General features: G+C 38.0%; 1 protein-coding gene across 1 annotated transcript in view; it reads left to right on the top strand.

The window, feature by feature from the left end:
* Positions 1–22,074, top strand: part of lrrc75bb (leucine rich repeat containing 75Bb) — a 36,624-nt gene extending 14,550 nt beyond the window's left edge. The window contains exons 4-5 of the mRNA XM_087791193.1: positions 345–457; positions 21,369–22,074. Coding sequence (XP_087647319.1) covers positions 345–457; positions 21,369–21,963 — 708 coding nt within the window. The 3' untranslated portion in view covers positions 21,964–22,074. The remainder of the gene's footprint in view (positions 1–344; positions 458–21,368) is intronic.
* Positions 22,075–26,797: the final 4,723 nt, after the last annotated feature.

Here is a 26,797-nt window from a genome sequence, read left to right as displayed (position 1 = left end):
GCAGCTCAGGAATAGTCGTGGAAGATGTATATATGTATTTTTAGAAAAAGAGGTTGAGTCACGAGTGTCACGACTAAACGTGTCTTCTGCAGACAATGCAACCCCCTACAGGTTCTTTAAGATGGAAGGAAAAAGTGTGTGGTGTTGATCTGAACAAGTGTTGATTCGTGACAGGCTCTAAAATCTTTACTGGAGCAGGTTTTTAATGTCAGTCCTTTTTTTTATTCGTACCCTCCTGGGAAACCATCGTATTATCATTCGAAGCTAATATCTTGAGGTTAAACTGTTCATCCACAACAAATGTTTTTTTTATCTGAGGCTTCTTCGTTCTCCGTCCGCTGCAGGAGTCCGAGTCCCTGAAGTCCACCAACAAGATCTGCCGGCAGCTGATCTACCACCTGACCCCTCACTCCAAGTGGAGCAAACAGAGCGTGCCCAAGAGGAAGTCTCAGGCCTGGTAAGTGTCGACTCACTGCAAACAAACAAACCATCGGTCTGGAAGTCGCATTAGACACGGTCGCGGGTTGAAGGGTCAACTGGAAACTTTTTCTTTTCCAACCTTTTAATCATTCCTGGAAGGAGAACTTGCTTGTTTTTTTTCTAATTATCTTGGTGTTTTTTGGGTCGATGAGTTACAATGACGTACCTGCATAGTTTTCCTTTCAACCAAAACAGTGAACAGTATTTAGATCCTAAAGTATCTTAACAAAAATGCTTGTTTTTGGTTGCATTCTTACTTCTTAGTTTAAACTATACTTTCAAAGTCACTGGGTATCTGTTCAAGTCTCTCTGCAGAGGCTGTGCAGTGAGAGACAAAAACAAACAATACAGTCTGAGCAGGTAGAGATGAAAGAGAAATCCTTGAGGAAGTAAAAAGGACACTTTGTTTTTTTCCTAAGAGTAAACTTTGAAGACATAATGAACTCCTTGTTCATACCTCAACACTGGATCGCTCTTCCATGGTTCATATGATCTGTCGTTCTTTCTTGTAAAAATGTTTATTATTATTTCTAGATGAGTACTTTTTAATATTTATTATTATTTGGTTTTGTTCATTGAAAATGACTCACCTTTGGTTGTGTTCTTAACTCTAATTTTACAATCACTTGGTAGCAACATTGACAGTGGTTTTGGAAGTTGTGGGTTTGGTTTCCACTGCAGCCACTTAAAGAAAGACCCTCTAATCCAGTGCTATTCAACTCCTTTAACCAATTTAACCATTCACCAATTCAGCCACTAATAATGAATTTGTTTTCAAAAAGCCATTGAAATTATGGTTTGGCTGATCTGCGACACTTTGCATCACTTTTGTCTCAGAGCATGTTTTATGGTAAGATTAGTAGCTCGAGTTTAGATAATGCAACGTTGCCCTCTTGTAGCAACAAGAACTTGAAATGTGAACAGAAGATTAAACGAAAAATGGAAGGAAAAATATGTGAAGATATAAAATGCCAACGGCAGAATAATGAGAGAAGCTGTTTTCTAGCTGTTGCTACTTCAATACATCTGTTTTTAATCTGTTAGACGAAAATTCAAAAGGAAATAGTCTTGGATGGCTTGACCTGCATAATAAGATAATTATTATGCCGGTGAAAAAGCCATTAGTAGAAAAGCCCTGTCCTAATCAGTTGTTTGTTACTTGTTTAACTCTACTTAAAATAACATTAAATGTTTTTTTTGTTTTTTTTATTTGTTTATTACTTCTGGAAAGAGAACCTTTGTATTTTAAAAATGCATTTTTTCTTGTACCAGTTTTATCCTAGTTTTTAATCCTTGCGCTACCTCAAGGTGAAAGTGACCCAGAGGTCCAAAAACAAATGTGTTTGTGGTATCCCTTTGTGTTGTCTCAGGGTGAAGGTGAAATACCTTCCTGGCTTACATAAATACATATACAGTGGTGAAGGTTGAACCAGAGACAACACAGGGGATACCACAAACTTGTTTTTCGGGCCTTCGGGTCACCTTGACCCTAATATAACAGAAGGATTAAATGCAGAAAATGTTAATTCAATGGCATTCATGTCACTTGTAGTTTCTTGTTGTATTTTAAGACCACTTTTTGCCAAGAAACAAGTGACGTACTCTTATATAACTGTATATATTCTTATTCACTTTCTGACTTGATGAGCTCTAACTAAAACATGAATCTAATAAGACGTCCGACCAAAGCAGCCTCAAACCATCTAATCCTTCACCTTGTTCTCCATCTTATTCAACTGTATATTTCCCCTCATCTAAACTCCCGACATACACAGAAACGCTTTACAATTCTGCTTCCGCTCTTTGAAATCCTAATGAGGAAGTCAAGGCGGAGAACTCTGACAAAGTCCTGGGAAGATTTGCTCCGAACCTGTTTAACGGTGGAAGCTCTTGTCAAAACACAGCAAGTTGATCAAGCGCTTACATCACAGTCGCTTCCCTCAGGGAAGTGTAGTTACCGTTGCATCTTGTGTTGGTCGTATACCAATATTTTCCCTCCGTCAGATAAACAAAACCTTTCTTTTTTCACCTCCATTAAGCGCTGCCAACGTGGGGTTTTATTCAACACCTGCAGGCACGAGGTGGAAGGTTCAATTCTCTAAGCCTTTATCAAGACTCTCAACATTTATTTGAACCAAATATTCTGAATATTAAGTCTATGGAGGGTTTTTCAATGAATTTACCTTTTATATCCAAATGTAACATGGGTTCTTTCTTTGTGGGATTAAAGGTCATAGAAATGTTTTATAATCTTATCTCTAATGTCTTTCATATGGGTAAATATTAGTTTTTTCAGTATTTTTTATTTCATTTCGGGTGAAAAAGTCATTAATTATGAAAATGTCTGGCAATTTATACCAAAATGTTATATTTTTCTTTAGTCATTAATTATTGCAAAATAATTATGAACTATAGTTTGATGACACAACATTTTCTTTGTTAATAAAAAAACATTTCATTTATTTTATTTACATGACCATTAGGGATGTACATACAGTGCCTTGCGAAAGTATTCGGCCCCCTTGAACCTTTCAACATTTCGCCACATTTCAGGCTTCAAACATAAAGATATAAAATTTTAATTTTTTTGTCATGAATCAACAACAAGTGGGACACAATCGTGAAGTGGAACGAAATTTATTGGATAATTTAAACTTTTTTAACAAATAAAAAACTGAAAAGTGGGGCGTGCAATATAATTCGGCCCCTTTACTTTCAGTGCAGCAAACTCACTCCAGAAGTTCAGTGAGGATCTTTGAATGATCCAATGTTGTCCTAAATGACTGATGATGATAAATAGAATGCACCTGTGTGTAATCAAGTCTCCGTATAAATGCACCTGCTCTTTGATAGTCTCAGGGTTCTGTTTAAAGCGCAGAGAGAACCATGAAGACAAAGGAACACACCAGGCAGGTCCGAGATACTGTTGTGGGGAAGTTTAAAGCCGGATTTGGATACAAAAAGATTTCCCAAGCTTTAAACATCTCAAGGAGCACTGTGCAAGCAATTCTATTGAAATGGAAGGAGTATCAGACCACTGCAAATCTACCAAGACCCGGCCGTCCCTCCAAACTTTCATCTCAAACAAGGAGAAGACTGATCAGAGATGCAGCCAAGAGGTCCATGATCACTCTGGATGAACTGCAGATAACTACAGCTGAGGTGGGAGAGTCTGTCCATAGGACAACAATCAGTCGTGCACTGCACACATCTGGGCTTTATGGAAGAGTGGCAAGAAGAAAGCCATTTCTCAAAGATATCCATAAAAAGTCTTGTTTAAAGTTTGCCACAAGCCACCTGGGAGACACACCACACATGTGGAAGAAGGTGCTCTGGTCAGATGAAACCAAAATCGAACTTTTTGGCCACAATGCAAAACGATATGTTTGGCGTAAAAGCAACACAGCTCATCACCCTGAACACACCATCCTCACTGTCAAACATGGTGGTGGCAGCATCATGGTTTGGGCCTGCTTTTCTTCAGCAGGGACAGGGAAGATGGCTACAATTGATGGGAAGATGGATGGAGCCAAATACAGGACCATTCTGGAAGAAAACCTGTTGGAGTCTGCAAAAGACTTGAGACTGGGACGGAGATTTATCTTCCAACAGGACAATGATCCAAAACATAAAGCCAAATCTACAATGGAATGGTTCACAAATAGACGTATCCAGGTGTTAGAATGGCCAAGTCAAAGTCCAGACCTGAATCCAATCGAGAATCTGTGGAAAGAGCTGAAGACTGCTGTTCACAAACGCTCTCCATCCAACCTCACTGAGCTCCAGCTGTTTTGCAAGGAAGAATGGGCAAGAATTCCAGTCTCTCGATGTGCAAAACTGATAGAGACATACCTCAAGAGACTTGCAGCTGTAATTGCAGCAAAAGGTGGCGCTAAAAAGTATTAGCGCAAGGGGGCCGAATAATATTGCACGCCCCACTTTTCAGTTTTTTATTTGTTAAAAAAGTTTAAATTATCCAATAAATTTCGTTCCACTTCACGATTGTGTCCCACTTGTTGTTGATTCTTGACGAAAAAATTAAAATTTTATATCTTTATGTTTGAAGCCTGAAATGTGGCGAAATGTTGAAAGGTTCAAGGGGGCCGAATACTTTCGCAAGGCACTGTAAATGATACAAAGTAGTGAAATCTTTTTTTTTTAATTAGATTTTTTTCACGGACCATATGGGCAAAACATATTCGGTGTTCGATGACGTCCAATGTTAGTGTGTGTACCCTTGTGAGTCTCCAACATATGTGGGAGTAAATTGCAGACAAAGCAGCGTGGTACCACATCTTCTCCTGGTATCATTTTTTGTTTTTCTAAAACATTGGGAGCAATTTAAACGGCCTCTCTAGAAAGTCCAACAATGATTTGGCAAACAACAATTCCCTTCTAAACTCCAGACAGTCTCTGGCTGGCAATTTGTGAAGGAACGCTCGGCAAAAGGCAGAAGACCCTCCCCGAGAGCTCATTAGCAACTTCAGCTCCTCACAGCCTGGACTGCGGCAGACAGCAGCTCTCGCAGTCAGACTCTGACCAGGCTGTTTATTTCTCACCGCATGTGCGACGCCCACCGACACACGCGCCGCTTCATCTGTTTACATGATTCAATACGCTTTTTCTGTCGTCGCTTTCTGATTTAGAATCTTCTCTTCTTGTGTCTCATTCATATGAACCGTGAACTAATCCAAGTATAGAGAGTAAAAATACATGTTATTTAATTAAAGATTGATATAAATTATAATTATAGATCGTTGGAAACACCTGTTAGTTCACGTGACCCCCATTTTTTTAATCATGAAGACGGATTTGGCACCACAACTCAATCTAATAACACTATCCATTTTTATTATATATAATAAAATCTTAAAAAGATTTCCCAAAACATGTTACTCACCAGTGATGTTTGATACTTGAATATTAAGGATCCATCACGATCATCTGAGCAAACTTAATGTCCATCTTTCAAAGTTAAAATTCACGGCAAATCAAGTCCTAAACGTTACATTTTTGCTTAGATGGCAAAGCCTTTATTAAAGAATTCACATCGTTGATTTTCTTGTGTTTTTTTTTCTTCCCTTATTCAGTTTTGACGGATGGCATCAAGTAAAGTTCACCCCAACCTAAAACTTTTTCACGCTCTTTTCATCCTTGATCATATGAACTTTGACGTGGAAAAGTACGATATGCGTTTTTTTTTTTGTTGTGCGTACGACATCTTAGTACGTGAGACCTTAGATGTTGCCACTTGGTTTTATCTCAATTGTCTAGGAAATGTTTAATTATTGTACCACAAACACAAAAATGTTTGTTATGGGAGAAGTGTCATAACCGCAGACAGGTTATTAAAACTTTATCTTGTAGGGCAATATTGTGTGTGTTTGCCTGGGCAAAACTACTTTTTGTCAAATTTTTCATTAGCCATTATTATTGCCAATGTTGTCTTTTATAAATATCATTTAATACATTCTCTTAGCATATGTGGTAGAACTGAAGCTCCTTCTGCGCCCCAAAAAAAGGGGAAAAAAAACTTGAAGTCAAGTTTTATGGTTTTATCTCATCTGTCTAGGAAATGTTTAATTATTGTACCACAAACACAAAAATGTTTGTTATGGGAGAAGTGTCATAACCGCAGATAGGTTATTAAAACTTTATCTTTTAGGGCAATATTGTGTGTGTTTGCCTGGGCAAAACTACTTTTTGTCAAATTTTTCATTAGCCATTATTATTGCCAATGTTTTCTTTTATAAATATCATTTAATACATTCTCTTAGCATATGTGGTAGAACTGAAGCTCCTTCTGCGCCCCAAAAAAAAGTGGAAAAAAAACTTGAAATAACTTGAATTAACCATGTTAATGTATGAAGTCATGAACCATGCTGATTTTTACGGCATGGTCCACTTACGACTGAAGACCAGTTAGTCCTTAAGGATTTGGGAAACTATTCATACTCCATTTAAAAATCATCTATATCCCCCCCTCAGGTTTTTAGTCTTGAATATTTAACAGGGAGCTTTCACAGAAGTGGACCGCCTCCTCTCCTCTTTTCTTCTCCTTTGTGGCAACAGCATTTTCTCCAATTTCAATATCTCTTCCCCGGCATTGATTCCCCTCCTCCACCCGCTCCAGGGATTTTCCCTCCTTTCTTGTAAGAGTCCATTTTGCTCAACAGTTGCCGCACACCACGGTTCTGCCGTGTGAGTCGTGGCTCTTGGGGAAATCACTGTCAGACCGAGAGAGAGAGGGAGGTGAAGAGGAGGAATCCCTGAAAGGTTGTCGCTGTATTTCATTGCCCTAAAAAAAGACTTGTAATATTCCGACACTGAAGAAAAACCTCACATATCAAATGTTGTTGTTGTTTTTTTTTGACATTTTTTTCATTTTGTTCTGTTTTCACGACTCGAGAGAGCCCAAATTAAATTGCATCACATATGAAGGATCCGCACATAAATCACAGCGAGCTGGATTATTTTTCTCGCTGGTTGAGACTTAATATCTCAGCGCCGAGCAGATGTGTCACACTTAAAATATTATCAAGGCAATTTCATTTTCCCCCTGCAGCGGCATGTGCCGGCACTCTGGGGAAGAACATCCCCTCAGAGACTTTTTCTAATGTTATTGTAATCGGTATTGAATTTCAGATTAATCACGCTCATATTTTTTTTTTATCATGCTAAAAACCGCCTCTTCTGGATCTTTCCCCAGAGATCGGACTCTTGATTGCGAAAGCTATTTCACGACTTCCTGCAGGGCTGTAACCGATGCAACAGACCCAACGACGCTCACTCGCGAGTGTATATATCCACCAAGATGTCTCGACGTTTCTGCACAAGTGTGCGTCGTTTGTCTCGGGCTCTGACTCACGGGCGATTATACTCATCCCCGTAAGCTGGCGGGGCTTAGTTAATTACTCAATATTTTGCAGGTCATGCCGACTCGTGAGTCAGCGACTCGTGGCTGAGACAGATGTTGGGGCGGGTGTCATTAACGGCGGGGGCGAATCGATACGAGGGGTTTAGATAATCGACCCCGACGTCAAGCTTTCGTCCAAAACTTCTCATCAATGTGATGTGTTGTTCACTTCTGTGCTCCTTAATTATTGTTGTTTTTTTTCAGCTAGCCAGGGTGGGCGACAGTTATTTATAAATCGAAAAGAAAGAATAAAACGTTGAACACTCTCAAAAATGTATTGCAAGACTATGGTGACACGATAAGTATCACTATACGCGGCCAATGATGATGATATATTGCAATATTGCAGTATTGGCCAAGTACTTGACTCGGTTGTTGCAGAATTTACCGACCACATGACGAAGTTGTAACTTCTTTTATTTTTTTTTGAAATCAAAATGATGTCCAAAAATCAGCTTTAAAAGCAGCTGGAGTCGATTGCATCCTCTCATCCTCAGTCATTGCCAGGATCTCACTGAATGAATTGTGGGGGACTGTATGACTGCTGCCATCTAGCAGCCAGAAGTTTAATTGCAACACAGATATAAACAAACACTGTTAATATTTAGATGTTTATTTGAAATATATACATCGAAGTATTTTATTGCATAATCATTGAAATATTACCAATAAAATAATAAAAATAGAATACAATTATAAATCAAAATAATATATATATTTTGTTTTATAAAAAAAAAAAAAGAGACAGTGCTGTTGAATATTCTTACTGTATCGCAAACAGAAATACCGCAATCATTTCTTCTCTTAAGGACGATGACAGTCAAATGTTGGGATGTTGGTTGGAATCCCGGCATTCACAGGTCAACTGAGACTTCCTTTAAATGACTGTAGACTCAAAGATTTATTTACTCAAACAGATTGGATGAGTGTGTGTGAACGGGTGGATTACCGAATAGGTGTGAAGGGCAGCAGGGGTGTGATATTTTGCCAAAGGCACACAGTGACGTTACATCTCAGATCAATAACGGCTCACTTTGCAGAAGCTTGAAAATATTGACACACAATCTTCTGCTCATGCATTATTAGCATCAAGTGTGCGCACGAGGGGGACTTGAGTACACAAATACTAACACTATTTCAACTCCTTCTTCTCTTCATCCAGATGTGTAGATAATGTTTGTTTTTCTATCCCTGCTATATCCAGACATGTTGAAGATAATCCACGTCATGTTTTGAAGAGAATCTCTTTAGTCACATCCTGGGATTTAGAAACCGATGTATTTTCCTCAGACCTTCCGTAGACCCTTGTTTCCGTCTATGGACAGTCTCTTCTGTCACGTTATCTTTCAGTATGAAGGTTACTTAGGGATTAAAGGAAAGATTAAACGGTAGTTAAACCTCTCCTTGACAGTGATGAGGAAGTGAGCAGACATGGCTGCAACAATTAGAGGGAGCATGAATGTTCCAGTGAAAGTCGCCTGAAAGCAAGTACGCCAAGGTCCCTCTGACCTGTCCTTGATGACATCATCGTGGCATTTATGCTGATCTTGGGGGGGTTATGTGAGGGTTACGTGGCTTGGGGTGCAAAGTTAGAGATTTTCTGTATTTTAAGAGCCAGAAAAAGTGCTTTAAGCTTAATTGTGTTGTTATGATGATTCACTAATAATATTAATATGAATTTAATGTTTTAATTGGTTACAAAAGTCATACAAACTGGTCCCAATAAATCACTTTTTCCTCAGCATGTGCACGAAACACGTGTCTTGTGACGTCCGACTCGTGCGTCACGAGCGCTCTGAGCCAAGTTGACCCACGGCTCCGCGACCCCTGACCTCTAGCTCGGCCCAGTGGCGCCGACCACATCTGTCAACGCGAGGATTTGTGAGATTGAAAGTCTAAGATCACAAATGATGATATTTCTTCTTTAGACAGACTTTGTTGTGTATCCTCCTCTAAAAAGAGGAGGAATACGGGTCCTGGTCCATGAATAATGAAGGACTTCCTGTGGTGAAACCTGGAATCCTGCTGGATTGAAGCAGCAGAGATAACTAGCTCCAGGCTGCATGTCGTTATTCCCACTGAACATCGATGTTTTAATCTGTCGTTCTTTCTTTTATCATTTGCTTCTTTATGGCGACACCTCGCAGTCATCGTAAATAGTGGTAAGAAACCGTGAATAATGTCCTCGGTGTCGAAAGAAGACGGCAGGGAAGGGAGTTCCTCAACATGGTTATGTAACGTGAGTTTCTACATGTTCCGTCGAAGCATTTCTCTGTCAACCACTTTGTCGCGTCGCATCGTCTCTGTGATTTCACGTCTCAAGTGTGCGGTTGCATTAATGCAGAGACCTTTGAAACCTTCAGAGGTGGAAGTTCACGACTCCATCAAATGGTTTTCTTTAAGCAGAAGTGAACAGTTCAACCAACAAAGACCAAATCAATGAAAGTAATCAATGATTTTGTTTACGACTTCTTTATTTATTCACAAGGTCACTTTCTCCATTTCTTCTTCTTCTTCTTCTTCTACATAACACTGTACAGTCCAGTGTGTCACCCGTTTTTGCTGACTCATCCCATATTTTTGTATCAATCAAAATTTTCGATAACCAAAACCAATACAGAAACCTTAAATACCATTTTTGTAAGATCAATTCAGGAGATTGAGACTACAATTCTTGAGATACATTTTTCAGATTTTTATTTTATTTTGCTACAGAATAAAATGATTTCCGATGAAAATTTGGTGAAGGGTCATGTGTCGCCCATCACGGAACAAAAACAGATATCTAGATACGTTCTTGGTGTTTATATATATACACACACAAGTGGGCGTAACAACAAGTCGTCCCCGGTTACCACAAATTCTTCTTTTTTGACGCAATCACGTAAACGTTACAACCCAATCAATAATGAATGAATGATCAATTCTTGATCTTGATAAACCTCTTGGATACTAATAATGAACAAGCTGCAGAAAGTGTTGTATGGTAGTTAATAATCCTCAATGTTTTATGTTTAAAACTAAAGACTATAAAACTTCTAAAGTTGACATGATGGATTAACTGCACGAGCAAAACTCATGTGAAGGAAGAATATCTCCCTTTTTTTCTTTCGTTTTGATTTAATTTTAACTGGTCAGTGACGAATGTTCCGCTTTATTTACTCGTGATTGTTAAACCAGGATCGTATCATGAAGGTAATGATTCCCTTGTTGCGATGATCGTTGCTCGCTTGAGTTGCAGTTCCACGTGGACAACAACGACGTCACTTCTCAATGATTCATCTGCGTCTAAATGCAGCTCATCCTCTTGAGTGCGGGAAACATTCATCATGTTCTACTGAGGTTTAATCCAAATCTAACTGAGCTTTTGGGAAATATATGCTTTCAACAGAAAGAAAGGTTAACGTGGAGTCAGAGGAGCGTTGTCGTTGTTGCGTCACTTCTGCACAACTGTGATACATTTCTTTGAAAAAATGATGATAAAGTCAAAACTGCAGATGCTATTGTGAAATATTTGAATTATTGATTACATTCTAATCTAAAACTGATTAAATTATTTAAAATATTCGAATTTTTTGTCTGTTTACACAACCTGACTATGGGATCTAATTTCTAAACAAAGGTTAAACCTTCTTGTCATGAATTCTTGTGACAGTTTACATCAGGGGTGTCAAACTCAACTGGTTATGGAGAAATTATTGTTGTAAAGGGCCACTGTTTGGATCAGTAACTAATTGTGGAGGATATTCACGTTGTATTTAAGCTCTTTTCAGCACAATTTTAAAAAATAACAAATAATAACATTTTGTTATTCAATTTTCCTCAATGTTTGTGATCTTTCACTGTGAATTTGGGGCATTTTCTTTGTTTGTTTGTTTTTACATTTGTATTTGTGTGGTTTCTTTTATATTTGTATGTAATATAGATAAGGTCACATTTCTTTCTTCTGACATTTAAAAAAAATATCTGTAAAGACCCTAAACATCCATTTGTTTAACATAAATTGAAGAGAACAAACATTAAGATGAAGATTTAAAAACAAAACCCAGATAAGGTTGAATCTAGAAACACTGAACAAAAATACAAACACTTTTGTTTTGGCTCCCATTTGTTATGAGATGAATTCAAAGATCTAAAGTTTTATACATCCTCAAAATAACAATTTCTCTTAAATATTGTTCACAAATCTGTCCTTTGCCCAGATAATCCATCCCACCTCACCTCACAGGTGTGGCAGGTCAAGATGCTATTGCACAGGTGTGTTTTAGACTAGCCACAATAAAAGGTCACTGTAATATGTTCAGTTGTATCACACAGTACAATCCCACAGATGTCGCAAGTTTTGAGCGAGCGTGCAATTGACATGCTGACAGCAGGAATGTGCGCCAGAGCTGTGGCTCGTGAATTGAATGTTCATTTCTCTACCATAAGTCGTCTCCAATGCCGTCTCAGGGAATTTGTTGTCGTTTGTTGTCTCTTTCTATAGTGTCTCATCCTCCATTATAGTTGATTTAATTGTACCTTTTATAATCTGAAGTGGTTTTAATCACTGAGAGTGATGTGGCACTCTGGGAAATATCTGCACCAATGGCTACAGTATAAAAAGAGCCTTCTTCTTATTCAACTCTTCCTTAAGTGTATCTGTACTAATGACAAGAGAGTTGAGATGAAAAAAAATACACTAGTGTGTAACGCGATTGAACAGAAGACATGATGAAGACTCTCATGCAGAAGTTCTGACCAAGATTAGCTGATATTTTTTCCATTCTAGGTGTCAATTCAGATCATTTTAGATGATCGTTTAAAATCGTCATCGAAGCTCTTTCAATAAACATTCTGTGAATCTCTCAAAGAATCTGAGGCTCGAGGCTTCAACACGCCTGCTGCTAAAAACTCCCTTTAGTTTATGAAGAGCAAACATGAGAAGATGCTGCAGGCCTGAAGGCAGGAGAAGTTAAATAAACAAGAAGAATGTCTCTTCTGAGGATGAGACATCAGATTCTCTCAGACTCTCATCGCTGGACTCCAGCGCATGTATTATCCAGACGCCTGAGGGCAGAAGCGCTCGGATCGATCGCAGGAATAAACAAGTCAAGACCAAAGGGTTGATGAAGCAGACATTGATCCGACCAATCCCTCGGGTCGGACGAGCTCCGTACACATCAAGTGCTTTAAATTTCCTGCTGCCACGATCGGTCTGCTGGCTCAGCAGGAAAACAATAGAAATCATGTTGTTCTTAAGCGTCTTCCATTTTGAAATGCAGAAGAAGTTTGTCTATAGTATTTACATTTTTTAAACTCTGCTCCGAAGCCACGGGCTTCTTAGCGCTCGACAGATGATCGTGAAAGATTTATGTGACAGGAAATCACTGACACACTTGATAATGAGGTTAGTGCGAGAGTTCAAGAGTGTATCTTCAGAGCTGAAATAAACATAAAACTAACATAGTTGCTACTTTACCGACGATTCATATTTTTCGTTAGTGTTTCCATCATTTGATGTAACATGTTAAAATATGCTGACTTCTTCATGTGTCCCAAATCGCGTCCGAATAAGTAGTGTGTGAAAATATAGTGCCCAATGAGCACTCAATTGGTGCACTCAAACGGACAGAAAAAATAAGTGTGGATCGATGGACACTTTCCACCCCTTAACGGGCGCCATCTTAGTCACGTAGACTTGTCTTACAGTGTACTGTAAAGCAGTGCACTTCGAGAAATGCACGATTTGAGACACAGCAAAGAGGTTTGGCAGTAGATGAGGGACATTGTTGAATGGTGACTGGTGGTGGAGTCAGGAGTGCAGACTGTTGATGTTGGTCATCTAGGCTGGTGCACTACATTAGCACTATAAGTTGTATCGACCTTCATTAAGAAGATAATTGAGTTTTTTTAATTTATTTAATACATTTGTATTAAACTATTGACATTTGACCAGGATTTCATGTATACGTTGACCTTGACAAGAAAGAAATAACTTAAATATTCGCCTAACAACTATGAAATTGGGAAACAATCAGTGGTAAAAAGATGGAGAGGCGAGAGGTTCAGTTTTCTAATATATTTTTCAGTGGAAGCAAAAGAACATCCTTGTATATATAAGCAGTGAATATAAGTTAAAATTAATTTTACAATCTATTTACATTTTTAATTCTAATTGACAGCTAATAAATAGAGAAAATTGTAGACTTTCACGACAAGGATTTGCATTTTTAGATTTTTGAAAAGATGCCCATAAGACAGAAAAATCTACTGTATTTGGTGAACATTAAACCAATATATTAAATATGTGGTAAAAGATTATGTAGACCAGATAAAATGATACATGGCTTTAATTGGTCCCCGAGCCAGTGTTCGACACGTGTATCTTATTCCAATGCAAACTGGACCGGTCCATCTTATCAGCCATCGTTTCATCGCTCACCACAAGAACTCTACTAAGTACTATTTTACTGATTCATGGGAGTTAATGAATGGGAACGTTTGGGTGGAGGTATTACAAGTATTCCCATCAAACCCGACCCTGAGGGCGGAACACTGAACTATGGTTGTCTCTGTGAAAGTATTATCTTTCACTCAGAAGTGACTTAACGTTTTAAACAACGCGCCGATGCTCGTGTTAGCCGCGTGAACGCCGAAGACTAATGACCATGATGAGCGCTTACCTTCCGGAAAATCAGGGAAGAAGCGACACGACTCCAGTGATGATGGAATTTTCTACCAGAAAGAGTGTTGAACCTACTGTGGAAGTAATGCTGTCACGGCTGATCTTGATTCTTAACCTTCTTGTCGAGTTAGTTGATTTTATGCTACTTTTTTTTACTTTCATAAGGAAGATGGTTAAATGTTCGGGTCTGTGTTGTGCATGTAGAGAATGTTGCCTTCAGATTTAACTGTCAATCTCAGTGGTGTTTTGATTGACAGCCAGCTGACCCAATTCAATATTTTAGCACTTTGACTCAATGAGTAGACCTTATGACAAATGGTTACTGTCCTGAGCAGCAGATGTCTCGTCCAAATTAACTTGACCGATACAAACATAATATTCTTGTTCTGTGTAGGGCCAACTGGCCAAACTGCAGCCCAGGGGACACATGCGGCCATTTCAATGTTTATTTGGCCCTTATGAAGACAAAGTAAAACTAGAAAACTGATTGTGTAGAAAAGTTTCAGCCTTTTTAATTTTATAATTTTCTATAACTCTAAACACAACAAGACAAAGTTCTTGGTTTTAGGACTAACCTATTTTCTTACAACAAAAAAAAGAGCTTAATCTAAAAGTTTCTAGGTTTTTGTCATGTTTTTATAACTACTATTTGTTTAGGGTGTATATTAAATATGATTTCTTATTTAAGCTTGAAGCACAAGTACAATCCAATTGAATTCTTGTGAATTTACTTATTTATATTGACGCAGCGTAGAGTCATCGCTCCATTATCCAGGATAATAGAGTTTTTGTTTAAATCACAAGCATAAAAGAGCCAATTTTACAGGAGGTTTACCACGAATCAGAAATTATCTTATTGTTATGATTTATTAAACAAAAGACCCAATTGCGGGAGATAATAAAGAACAACAGCAATGGTGACTATAAAATACACAGTTTAATCAAACAAAGTGTAAAACAAATGTCCTCAAGATAAACATAGTGTTCTAGAGTCTGTTTTCTTAGCTTATAAACAATAATATAATGCAAGTCCGTTTCCCAATACAATCACAATTGTCCATGAAGTCCAACAAATGTCCAAGAGAGAGAGAAAAAGACAGTTCAGGGCGGGTGTGGCTGCAAGGCGCCAGATCCACTAGGGGAGAGGAGAAACAAAATTTAGAAGGAAACTCACTGAAGGAGAACAAAAAAAACACTGAGACAACAATCGAGGATAGAGTACAGAGTAGGTATCCAGAAGGTCGGGCAGGAGAAAGATTTACCAAGGTATCAGATGCAACCTGTTGACACCAATTGTCGTGTGTGACTGGGCTTTATCTCTGGGGGTTGATAGCCTGATTGTCAGCAGCTGGGGATCTTGCGGAACGCAGCCCTGGGAACTGTCAAAAGACAGCAAGAGCAAGAGTGACACTTGGAATGCTACTTCTATTTTGAATTTTGTTATAATAGTGCCAACTTTTTTTAGATATTGATTTTAAATGCCTCAAAATGATATATATTCTATATTTATATATGAATATTCTATTTGTTCTATACAATTATAAGTAAAAAAAAATATCCAAGCTCTCAAAATACTGTTTTTTTTTTAATCCAATATCAAACTCAATGTGAATAAAACATAAAATAAAATGAATGGATTCATTTTGAAAAATATTGCATTGTTCAATACAATTATAAGTTAAAAAAAATTCAAGCTCTCAAAATATTGGGGGGGGGGGTTAGTCCAATATCAAACAAATTCAAAATTGTAATATAGAACTTGTTGAATGAAATGATTAAAAAAGAAACTAAAAAGTTTAAACATTTGAGATGTCAATCATTCAATATTCCACTGATATACTTCCAGCATCCGAGGTCATTATAAACTGTATGATAAACTGTAAAGACACTTAAGGCGCCGTCAAAGAAAGACAGTTCCTCACTTTGCCGACCTTCACCACAGACCTGCAGTTGTTGCTAACCTCCATCATCCGCTCACACATTTCAATATCACACGCTGCACATGTTTGATTTTCCTTCCTCTGGGTTTTCTAAATAAGTACAGCTGAGCGGCGACCCCCGGCTTCGGTTTGTAAGCGTTAACAATATCCCCGAGGAGACGAGCCGCCATGAAAAGCAATTAGACAGTGTTGCATGAAGCAGCCATAGTTTGACACACGAGAGTCGACTCTTATTAGGTTTCTGCTACGAGTCGCTCCCGAGGACGGCGATGCATCGACGGCGTTCTGACGCGGACACTTGTTTTGCATCGAGCTGGAGGAGGCTTTGAAGTCGGAGCTGTGGCCTCATCAGAGCGAGAGACGCCGCATCTTCTTGTTTGTGTTGATGTGTCTTGCTCCGTGGTTCCGTTAAGCCCGCGGGCCCTCGGCCAGACGGGCAGCCCGTAGGTGGATCTGAGCCCACGCAGCCGGGAGACAGTTCATTTGGAAGGAAGTCTGAAGACGACTCTTCTCTGTCTCATTAAAAGCTTGTGAGGCTCCACCCTTCCCCCTGCACCACCCACTCAGTGCCTCCCCTGCCAGAGTGTGGTCTCACACAAGAGTTCCACAAAAAACGCAGGAAGATGTGCCCACACAGGCTCGCTGAGAAGTCTGGGCTATAAATACGAGACAACAAACGCCGTGGCTCACGATGGGATTCTTTACAATAACAAGATAGGAAATAAATCTGATGATCGTGTTGATTTTTAACACGTCTTATCATCGCAGAACATAATGTCACAGTAACGTGACACATGTGTGGATCAATAAGCAACACATGTTTGGATGTATATCAGTACTTTCTGAATATTGAACTGAATAACTTTTTTTTCAATAATTTAATCACGGAATTTCTATACATGTATATTTTAAGGATAAGGGAAATGTGAGTTCTCCTACTAGAGCTGGTCAGAATTCTGGCTGCAGAGTTTAATTTGTTTTTAATTGAATAATTAGTTTAATAATATGTTTATTGAATGGTTGAATAAATACATTTTTAAGAATCAAATATTTTTGAAAATGAATGCATTAAAAAATATTTTTAAAATAAAATAAATTAATTCAATATTTGTTTTGGTTCAGAGCCTTTTAAATTTCAGACAGAAATGTGATATTACTGTGCAAACATGAATGTATTTCTTTTTTCTACACACAGAGTTTGATATTCTAATTTGAATAATTCAAATATAAAATCTCTCTTTACGTTACAAAATGTTTTTGCCTTTAAATTCAATGTAAATATGTTAGTGTAATAGTGATAACATTTATATATTGAATTCAAAAGGCTACAAATGAAAAAAAATGTTTGATTTTGAAAATGTGAATTGAATTATTGGCATTTGAAATATTAAATTCTATGTGAAAAATACACGTTATTGAATTCAATAAGAAACAACCTTTCAATATAGAAATGATTTAATAAAATATATATATTTTTAATATAGAAATTCAACCATTCAATATTTTGATTCATAGTGTTTCATTTGTGTTTTCAAAAACCCAGATTTGAACAGACATGAAAAAGACAGCAGATGTTGTATAAATACCTGAAGATAAGGTTATATCTCGAATGAAAGGCTTCATTCCGGTTGTGAATGTGTGGAGTTTCACGTTAAACAGACGAAGGACAACGTCCTCTCGGATGAACAGAAGGAGGGAGAGAGAAAGAGTGAGAGAGTGAAAGAGTGAACAGAATAACTGAGAATCAATAACGTGAATTGCGGTGCAGCTGCTGTTTGCTTCAGATCTTGTTATTTCCAGAGTGGAGAGGCTGACGGATGCAAAGTGCTCGCTCTTCAGATCCATGTGTTCTCAGAGCAGAGCGCTCCAACGGAACCAGACGGGCGAGGAAGACGAACCCGCGACCGGTCGATACGACTCTTTATTTTTGAACGAGACGTCATTAGTTTGACGCAGGTTTGTTCCTCCGGTTCTCCTCGGTCACGTGAAACAGCAAAAAGCAGCAGCGGATTCTTTGAAAGCACATTTAGTTGGAGATTTCTCCAGAGCGCCGGAGCCACTGAAGGGTTCGATAATCCAACCTGACAGGTGCGATAATTCTTCTTTTCCTCAAGATGGATTCACCTTTAGAGCTTTTTTCTAAGGTCGCTGGCCTGGAGGAGAAAATAACTCTTCTGACGCTCGTGTGTTTGGATCTGCGTTATATATCCGTCTGTCACTCACACCACTTTCTTTACCTGAAGTTAAACTTCACATCATTTATTTAATGGTTTGGTTTAAAGTTCTTTTTGGTCCTACTTTTATGAATCGTTTTAGTTCTGTAAGGTTGTTGAGCTTTTATATTTCAATGCCAAACTTATTATTGATCTTCAAAATTGGTTCTGTGATGTCTGTAAAGGTCTGTGAGGTTCAATATCACATTGTCTATTAAATAACCTCCATTATTGTACATTGATCTGTTTTTTATGAGTCTATCGTCTGTGTTGCTGTGAGCTGGAAAAACAATTTACCGAAGGAGATCTCCGGAGGGATTAATAAAGTTTATCTGTTAAAAAAGCTAACAGGTTGCTAGCATTTGCCCCATAATACAGAAATAAAGGTTTACATTTACAAGCTGACTCTTAAAGAGCCCTTATAATAGTTTCAAGCAAGACTGCCAATTTCAGAAAATACTTAAGTTTGCTGAGATGAATAATCAACACATGATATAAAGTTGTATTATCTTAATTACTACTCTTGTCTCAGGATGATATTCACTGTGTTTGTGTCCAAATTCGCACACTTCTGCACTTAAACTTAATATTTATATATAATGTTTGAGGGCACAAGTGCGTCCCGATGAGCAGTGTGCAAAAATATAGTGCGCAATGAGCACTTAATTGGTGCATTCATACAGTCGGAAAATTAAGTGTGGATCGATGGACACTTTCCACCCTTAAAGGTCGCCATCTTAGTGACGTAGATGACGCTAAACTGAAGCTACGTCACTGACGACATGTCTTCGGAGCAGATACCGGCGTAAGTGTCTCGAGAAAACACAAGTTTTACCAAAAAACAACACAACAACAGTAATAACACAATGAAACACAACTTAATAACTTGTTTCAATTGACAAATGTGACAGTGACAGTGTTTCAACAACTGGTTGCAATCAGCGTTAAAAAGTAGTAGAAGAAGAAGCTGTCGAGTCATTTCCTGTAAGTGTGTAGCAACAGTGTTTGATTTGAGACTTAAAGTGTACTGTAAAGCAGTGCACTTAGAGAAGAGACTGCATAAGACTCAAGCAAGACGACATCTTTGTACAGCGTTACATGTCAAATACTATCATCTTTACATCTTCAAACACTAACTTGAAGCAGCGAAACACAACAACATAACAATTATGACTCAACATTTTAGTTATGAACTCATACATATTAAACTTTTCTTTACCCGAGGCACAACATTGTTGGAGTGATATGTGTCACACGTCTGTCATTATTAACCTTCAGCAGGTTTGAACAACATGCTGCATTTAGTGTGTTTATCCGTTTGTGTCGCGACATCCAAGAAAAGTCAATTCAACCTCAGACTGAAAGTTTAGCTCGTAATGATCCTTCATTTGTAAAACAGCAAAGACGCCGGAAGTTCATCTCAGGAGACGGAATTTTTCTAACTTCGCTCGATTTCGAGCAGAAACACATTTATATGCAAATCTTTCATTTGTTTCATCGATTGTCGAACTCAGAACTTTCTCCTGGTGTTTGTGTTTGTGCTCGTCCTGCACTTCCTTCTATTTCTGTATCAACTGTTCCATCAATAAACAGTGAATTACTTCAGTGTCTCACCTGGAGATGCTGACCCTCCTTTTGAGGAATGTTTAACCCTTGTGTTCTCCGGGGGTGACCCAGAGGCTAGAGAACAAATGCGTTTGTGGTATCCCTTGTGTTATCTCATGGTGACCCAGAGGCTCGAAAACAAATGTGTTTGTGGTATCCCTTGTGTTGTCTCTGGGTCAAGTGCGTATGTATTTATAGAAGCCAGGGAGGGAACACAAGTTACAAGTTATTTTGTCCGTTTATTATTTCTGATAAATAAACAAGATTAATTATGATTCATATTTACTTAAAGTGTATTAGAGTTTTAAAATAAAGATGAATCGTTACATGACGATAAAAACAAAGATTCATATGAAACAATAACAAGTATTGTTTTGGCCACACTTTGTTAGGGTAAGAGGAAATAACCAGATGACGGCGGTTTTGAAGAAAATAAATTGTTTAATAAAGGAGAATCCACAATCGGATTAAACAATAAAAACCACTCGGGGAGAAGGATACTATTCCCGAAATACAACAAATGGGAATAACACACTTAAACACAACAAAAGGAAAATGCTAATCAAAGTCGTATCAATCTTGCAACAAAAAGTTAACATACAAAAACATCCATCCATCCATCCATCCATCCATCCATCCATCCATCCATCCATCCATCCATCCATCCATCCATCCATCCATCCATCCATCCATCCATCCATCCATCCATCCATCCATCCATCCATCCATCCATCCATCCATCCATCCATCCATCCATCCATCCATCCATCCATCCATCCATCCATCCATCCATCCATCCATCCATCCATCCATCCATCCATCCATCCATCCATCCATCCATCCATCCATCCATCCATCCATCCATCCATCCATCCATCCATCCATCCATCCATCCATCCATCCATCCATCCATCCATCCATCCATCCATCCATCCAAGTTTTTATCTTCTCGTATGTCTTTTTGGCAAAGTTGATTTGATTCCCTAGATGCAGTTTAGATGATTCAGAGTTTTGTTTCATTTATGTCGTCGTAATTGTAATTATTGGAAGAATGTTGTTGTTTATATGTGCTCTATGTCTTTTTGAATATCGTTTTCACGGCTAAATAAACACCCGTATTCACACATCATTTCGAAGTCGAGATGCACCAGGTGTGAATCTTTGATTGTGTGAACACTGGCAACAGAAGCTCATTCAATTGTGTTTCTTTAATATTGTTAATCAAGTGCTTGTGTAACTGTGATGAGGCATGAAGTAGAGACCAAAGAGTTCTTTGCTTCCGAGAGAAGCTGTAGATGTATGTTTGTTGTTGTTGTTTCCTCTCCTTGTACAAGTAAAACGTGTGTAACTTTCAACCAGATCTGATCTCTGATGAAGTTTCAGCTTTAAGTCAAACATGAAATAAACTTAGACAAAATGTGAAGCCTGTTGATTGATGCGAGATGATGATGATCTACATAAACACATATGGAATGGATTTGTGGTCAAAACTTAAACTCAAAATCATTCATTCATTCTTCATTTCTTCTTCGTGTTTTCCCCTCCAGTCTGAAAACCACTCTGAAGAAAAAGCTATCCGGCGACGTGGTCAACCTGTCGGGCATCCCTCTGTCCGGGCGCGACGTCCAGCGCGTCTCCTTGTACCTGCAGAGCAGCACGGACGCCGTGACCACCGTGGACCTGAGCTTCACCCGGCTGCAGGACGAGAGCCTGCGGCTGCTGCTGCCGCACCTGGGCCGCCTCCCCAAGCTCGCCATCCTGGCCGTCAACGGCAACCGCCTGTCGGTCTCCATCCTGAAGGACCTGACGGACGCGGTGAAGGACCGGAGGAAGTTCCCGTGCCTGGCGTGGGTCGACCTGGGCAACAACCTGGACATCTTCACCGTCCCTCAGCCGCTGCTGGTGGCTCTGCGGCGGCGCTTCGGTCTGCAGAGCAGCCTGCCGACCATCTACGAGTACAGCGAGGCGCAGACTTTCCGAGGCTACAACCCCAACGTGGAGACGTCGGTGGAGGAGCCCAGCGTCTGCGAGGAGGAGGAGGAGGACGACAGGGAGGAGGACGACCGGCTGGAGCTGCAGGCATGGGGCTTCGGGGAAGTGAATGTGTCGAGAAATGTACCGCCACACTTCTGTGGGAGGTGATCCCGTCACCGCGACTCCCTCGTCCGCCGCTCGGCTCGCCGAGTCCTGGCCTCACAGGTGTCCGTGACGCCCCGAGTCTGTCTGAAAATAACCCTGTTTACAGCCCGGCGTGTCTCCGGAGGCGCCGCTGATGCTGCTGCAGTTACACAACCACCCATTGATCTTTATCTCTGCGAGCAGCTTCAGGTTATCATTCCAAACTTTTACTTACCAGAGAGTCGTCTCGGGGTTAAGTGCCTTGCACGTGGGCACCCGGGCAGTCGTTGAGCCCAACATTGACCCCACAAAACAACCTTTTTAATTCAGATAAAAAGCATATTTTACTAAATATGTTCATTAATTGATCTCGCTTTAGACAGTATAATGTGACCAGCAGGCAGATACGACACACACACACAGACACACACACACAGACACACACACACACACACACACACTACTGATGAACTGATTATGTTGCTATCAGGAGTCTTCAGTCACAGATGGTGAGTCCAAGACCCAGTTTTCTCCCCAAATAAGGCCAATCCCAGCTAGATTAGTCTGGTCATGAATGATGCTGCGGAGAATTCAGAGCAGGCGCTGCAGTCGAGACTGGATTTAAAGTCGCACACGAGGATCCAAGATATGTTTACAACAAGAGAATATTTTTAGGTGAAGAATATGTTTTGTTAGTAACAATAGAAAGAGTGACTCGTAGAAGACACAGAGAAAGAGCCAACGCACTTTAGACTTGATCATAAACTGATTATTCTATTTTTTAAATATCATTTCTAATTAGATGTTTTTATCAGAAATAACTTACATTGTTCAGTCTAAACTCTGAATATATTAAAAAATATAGATTTTAAAATGTATTTCCGAAAACATTTTGTGTTCTTTACTATACTTTTGTTTTCCCAACACGTTCTTTGTTTAAATCAAGTCTGACCTTCACCTCATACTTGCTACGCTTCTGTCTAAACAACAATCAGTTGAAGTTTAAATCTCTTCCTCAGTGTTTGTTTAACATCATTTTCAAAACCTCTTGTAGTTGAATATGTTCCCAAGTGAATATTGGGAGAAACTCAACAAGAATATCTTTTGTTGTCATTTCAACTCATCATTAAACCTACTTAAAACTACAAGAGATAAAATGTTACATTTGTATTGACTTCTAAAACGAGATGTGAGCTCATGGTTTATTTCCACCGTGAATATGAGTCGACAGGACTGATGATGATGATGGTGTTTGTTTGTGTCGACAAATAGATTTTAATTATTTTTACTCCAATAAGTTGCTTTATGACGCACAGTTGAAATGTATTTAAAAAAACTGTATTTGACTGTATTCACTCAGATGTAACTTTTATTATCAGTATAGCGAATGATCAAAGAGTAATATTTAACAAACCATGGGTTTATTAAATCTCTTTTCATTTGGACCTAAAGCCAGACGTAAAGCTTCCAATCTACCATCAAAACTATGTTTCTACAGTATAGACGTGTATTAGTGCCAACAGAATATTGAACGATTTCATTTTACTTTTAAAATGTTATTGTTTTTTTAAGGATTGAATTAAATTATTTCTATATTGAAAGTTTGAATTTAATTTTAATGTATTTAATTTAAAAATTATATTATTTATTTATTTTTTACACATAGAGTTTGATATAATTTTCAAAAATATATTTTCTAAATTCAGTCATTTTTATTATTACCCTTAGAAATTCTATATATAAATGTTGGTAAAATAGTATCATGACTTCACATAATATTATTTTGTTTTAAACATAGAGTTTGATATTCTTATTTCAATAATTAAAATATACATTTTGTAAGCTAAATAGTATTTTTAGAATTTACTTTTTAACTCAATACACACATATATATATATATATATATATATATATACACACATAAATAATAGTGCCATATTTATACAATGAATTTTAAAGGAAAATACAAATTTAACTCAGATCCTTTAATTTTGAATTATTGGAATTAAAATATCAAATCATATGCGTAAGGAAATTATTTATTTACAAAGTGATGAAATAACATAATTTATAATAAATAAATAGATTCTTATGACGTTGATATATTTCCATACTTACAGACACAGGCTTTGGTTTGTGACTAAAAAAAAAAATATGTGGGATAAATAAATATTTTCCTTTCAGAATGAAAGAAAGTGAAGTGAAGTCTCTCAGGCATGTCCAACAGGGAGGAGGCCCCGGGGCAGACCCAGGACTTACTAGAGAAACTATGTCTTTGGGTACAAAATGAGCTGAGATTCCAGCAACAGAATACAATGATTGAAAAAATGGAAGTTTGTTAAAGTAACCAGAGATTTGACTTTTTCACTAAAAGTTCTACCATCAGTGAAAGTGTCCAGGAAACATCATGCGTTTGAGGCGGTGTCGCTGAGAAGTGTCTGTAGATTTGACTCGTCTTTTAACCCCAATAGTTCCTGGTTCTGGTCTGACCCATGTTTGGAAATGATGGACCTTCCTTCAAAACATTGAGCCGGTCTAAGTGAAGTGAAGTTTTCTGTGAAATAAGTGATTTATTGATTGTGTTGGAGATTTGAATGTTGATTCACTGACGACTGCTTATGTAACACAGACTCACGGGGGGTGACTTTCAATAAGCCATATTTATTTCAAGAACGTGTTATTCATGGTGAAGACGTCACATCTCATCACACGAGTACCTAATGTGGCGCCACAGGAGGAAACGCTTCATTAGAACCTTCTGAGTCGACTGTTGATCTCACGTCTCCTTGTTGCCGATGATGTGTGTGTGTGTAACTCAAGTGTGTGTTGGTGTGGAGGACACGACTACCTTTGATCGCAGGAACCAAATGTTTACTCATTTGCACTTTAAGGGCGACTCGCTCCCGAACACGTCGTTGTTTTTGATCCGTCGCTACGACATATAAAAGTTAACGAGTCATCTGCATATTGAGTCACTTTGAATCACTGCCGTGAAAGACTTCATGTAACAGTTCGCCTGCTGAATAAATGTTTTTTTGACAACAATGTCCATGTTTTATTCCAGAGAGAATCAATAGAGTTCTTTGTAGTAAATATCAAACTATTCTTCAGTTTTGTCTCAGTAAATACACGCCGTAGCTTTTAGGGTCGACCTCTGTCCACGAAGCCAAGTGTCGATAAAGTTCACATGATATTAATAATAAACTACTAATGATATGCTTTAGATCTTCATTGTGTATAAAACCAGAAGGTTTTTTAATTTTCTGTTTGTGTTCAATTCCAAAGCTGTAATAAATATAAACACATTTTATTGTAAAACATACGATGATCAAAGTGTTGAAACTTTCATTTTATTAATTTTTTAAAAAATATATTTTAAGCATTTAATTAAAAAGCATTTATAATTTAATTCAAAAATGTGTATATAGAATGGTTGACTTTAACTCTTAGTTTTTTTTCTTTTTATTCGAGTTTTAAAATCTAAATATTGAAAAAACAAACAAATTCAAATAATATTGACCAAAGAAACTAATTCAAACTTCCAGCATGCATTTTGTAATTCAATTATTTTCAAAATAATTCATAATTCTAGGATTTAAATGTTAAATTCAACCCTTTAAAATTCTGATTTCGCTGATATACTTTTATATAACTATATATTTTAAACAGCTACATTAAAAAAGATGATATATTAAAAAGGGTTTTGCCGAATTGCTTTAAAACGGTCAAGTCGAAGATATAAAGATATATATAATTATGTTTTTACCTTAACTATGATTAAATTAAATACAAATAAATGATATATAAAAAAGTAAGAAAATTAAAATAAAAACAGCTGATGTTATAATCATTTTAACTAAAGGATACGAAATGATTTAGATTTTTAAAACAGAACGAAAGGATGAAATCAGATTGAATATTACTTGAAAGAAACGTTTATATATAATATACCTGGTCGGGAATACGTTTATAAAAAGTAGTATTTTGCAATAATAATACAATAAATAATAAAAGAAACCTTATATTTAATTCAGATGTAACAGGTAGTAAATAACCAGTAAAGTGTTAACGGCCTTCTTCCGCCCCCTGGCGGCCAAAGGTGTAACGACAGACGCAGCAAAGGGACGTGTTTGGACGTGAATCATGTTTTTAACGCTGACAAAGTTCATGTTTCAAAAGAAGACAGATGTGCTTCGACATCACTTTCCTCTTCAAGCGTCACAACAAGTTAAAATCGTGAAGCGAAACGTGTCCTCGTGACAGCAGGATGTTGGCGCGCGTGTGAACATGTTGGCGCGCGCGTGTTGCAATAACAAGAAGTCGTTTTCTGGCGAAAAGTTCATCAATCAAAGTTATTTTCAATGAGGATGTTGGAAGAAAATATATGAGATTTCAAGAAGCGTCTTATGAAGAGAGAGCTGACGTTTATAAAGTGTTTGATACTTTTGAAGCGAGAGTGATGAAGATTATGATGAAGATGATGATGATGAACTGAACTGAACTGATGATGAAGATGATGGTGATGATGATGATCTGAACTGATAATGAAGATGAGGATGACGACGACAATGATGATGATTATGATGTTGTTGGAGATGATGATGAAGATGATAAAGATGAAGATGACGACGACAATGATGATGTTGGTGATGAAGATGAAGAAAATGAAGATGATGATGGTGATGACAATGAAGATGAGGATGATGATGATGATGTAGAAGATGAAGATGATAAAGATTATGATTAAGATGAGGATGATGATGATGACAATGATGATGTTGGTGATGATGATGAAGATGTAGATGATAAAGATGATTAAGATGATGATTAAGATGAAGATTCAGATGACGATGATGAA

This window comes from Callionymus lyra, chromosome 5 (assembly GCF_982586985.1).
Source record: "Callionymus lyra chromosome 5, fCalLyr1.hap1.1, whole genome shotgun sequence".
NCBI classification, from domain to species: Eukaryota; Metazoa; Chordata; class Actinopteri; order Syngnathiformes; family Callionymidae; genus Callionymus; species Callionymus lyra.
The sequence above is the reverse complement of the archived record's forward strand: the minus strand, read 5'-3'. Positions and strand labels throughout refer to the sequence as shown.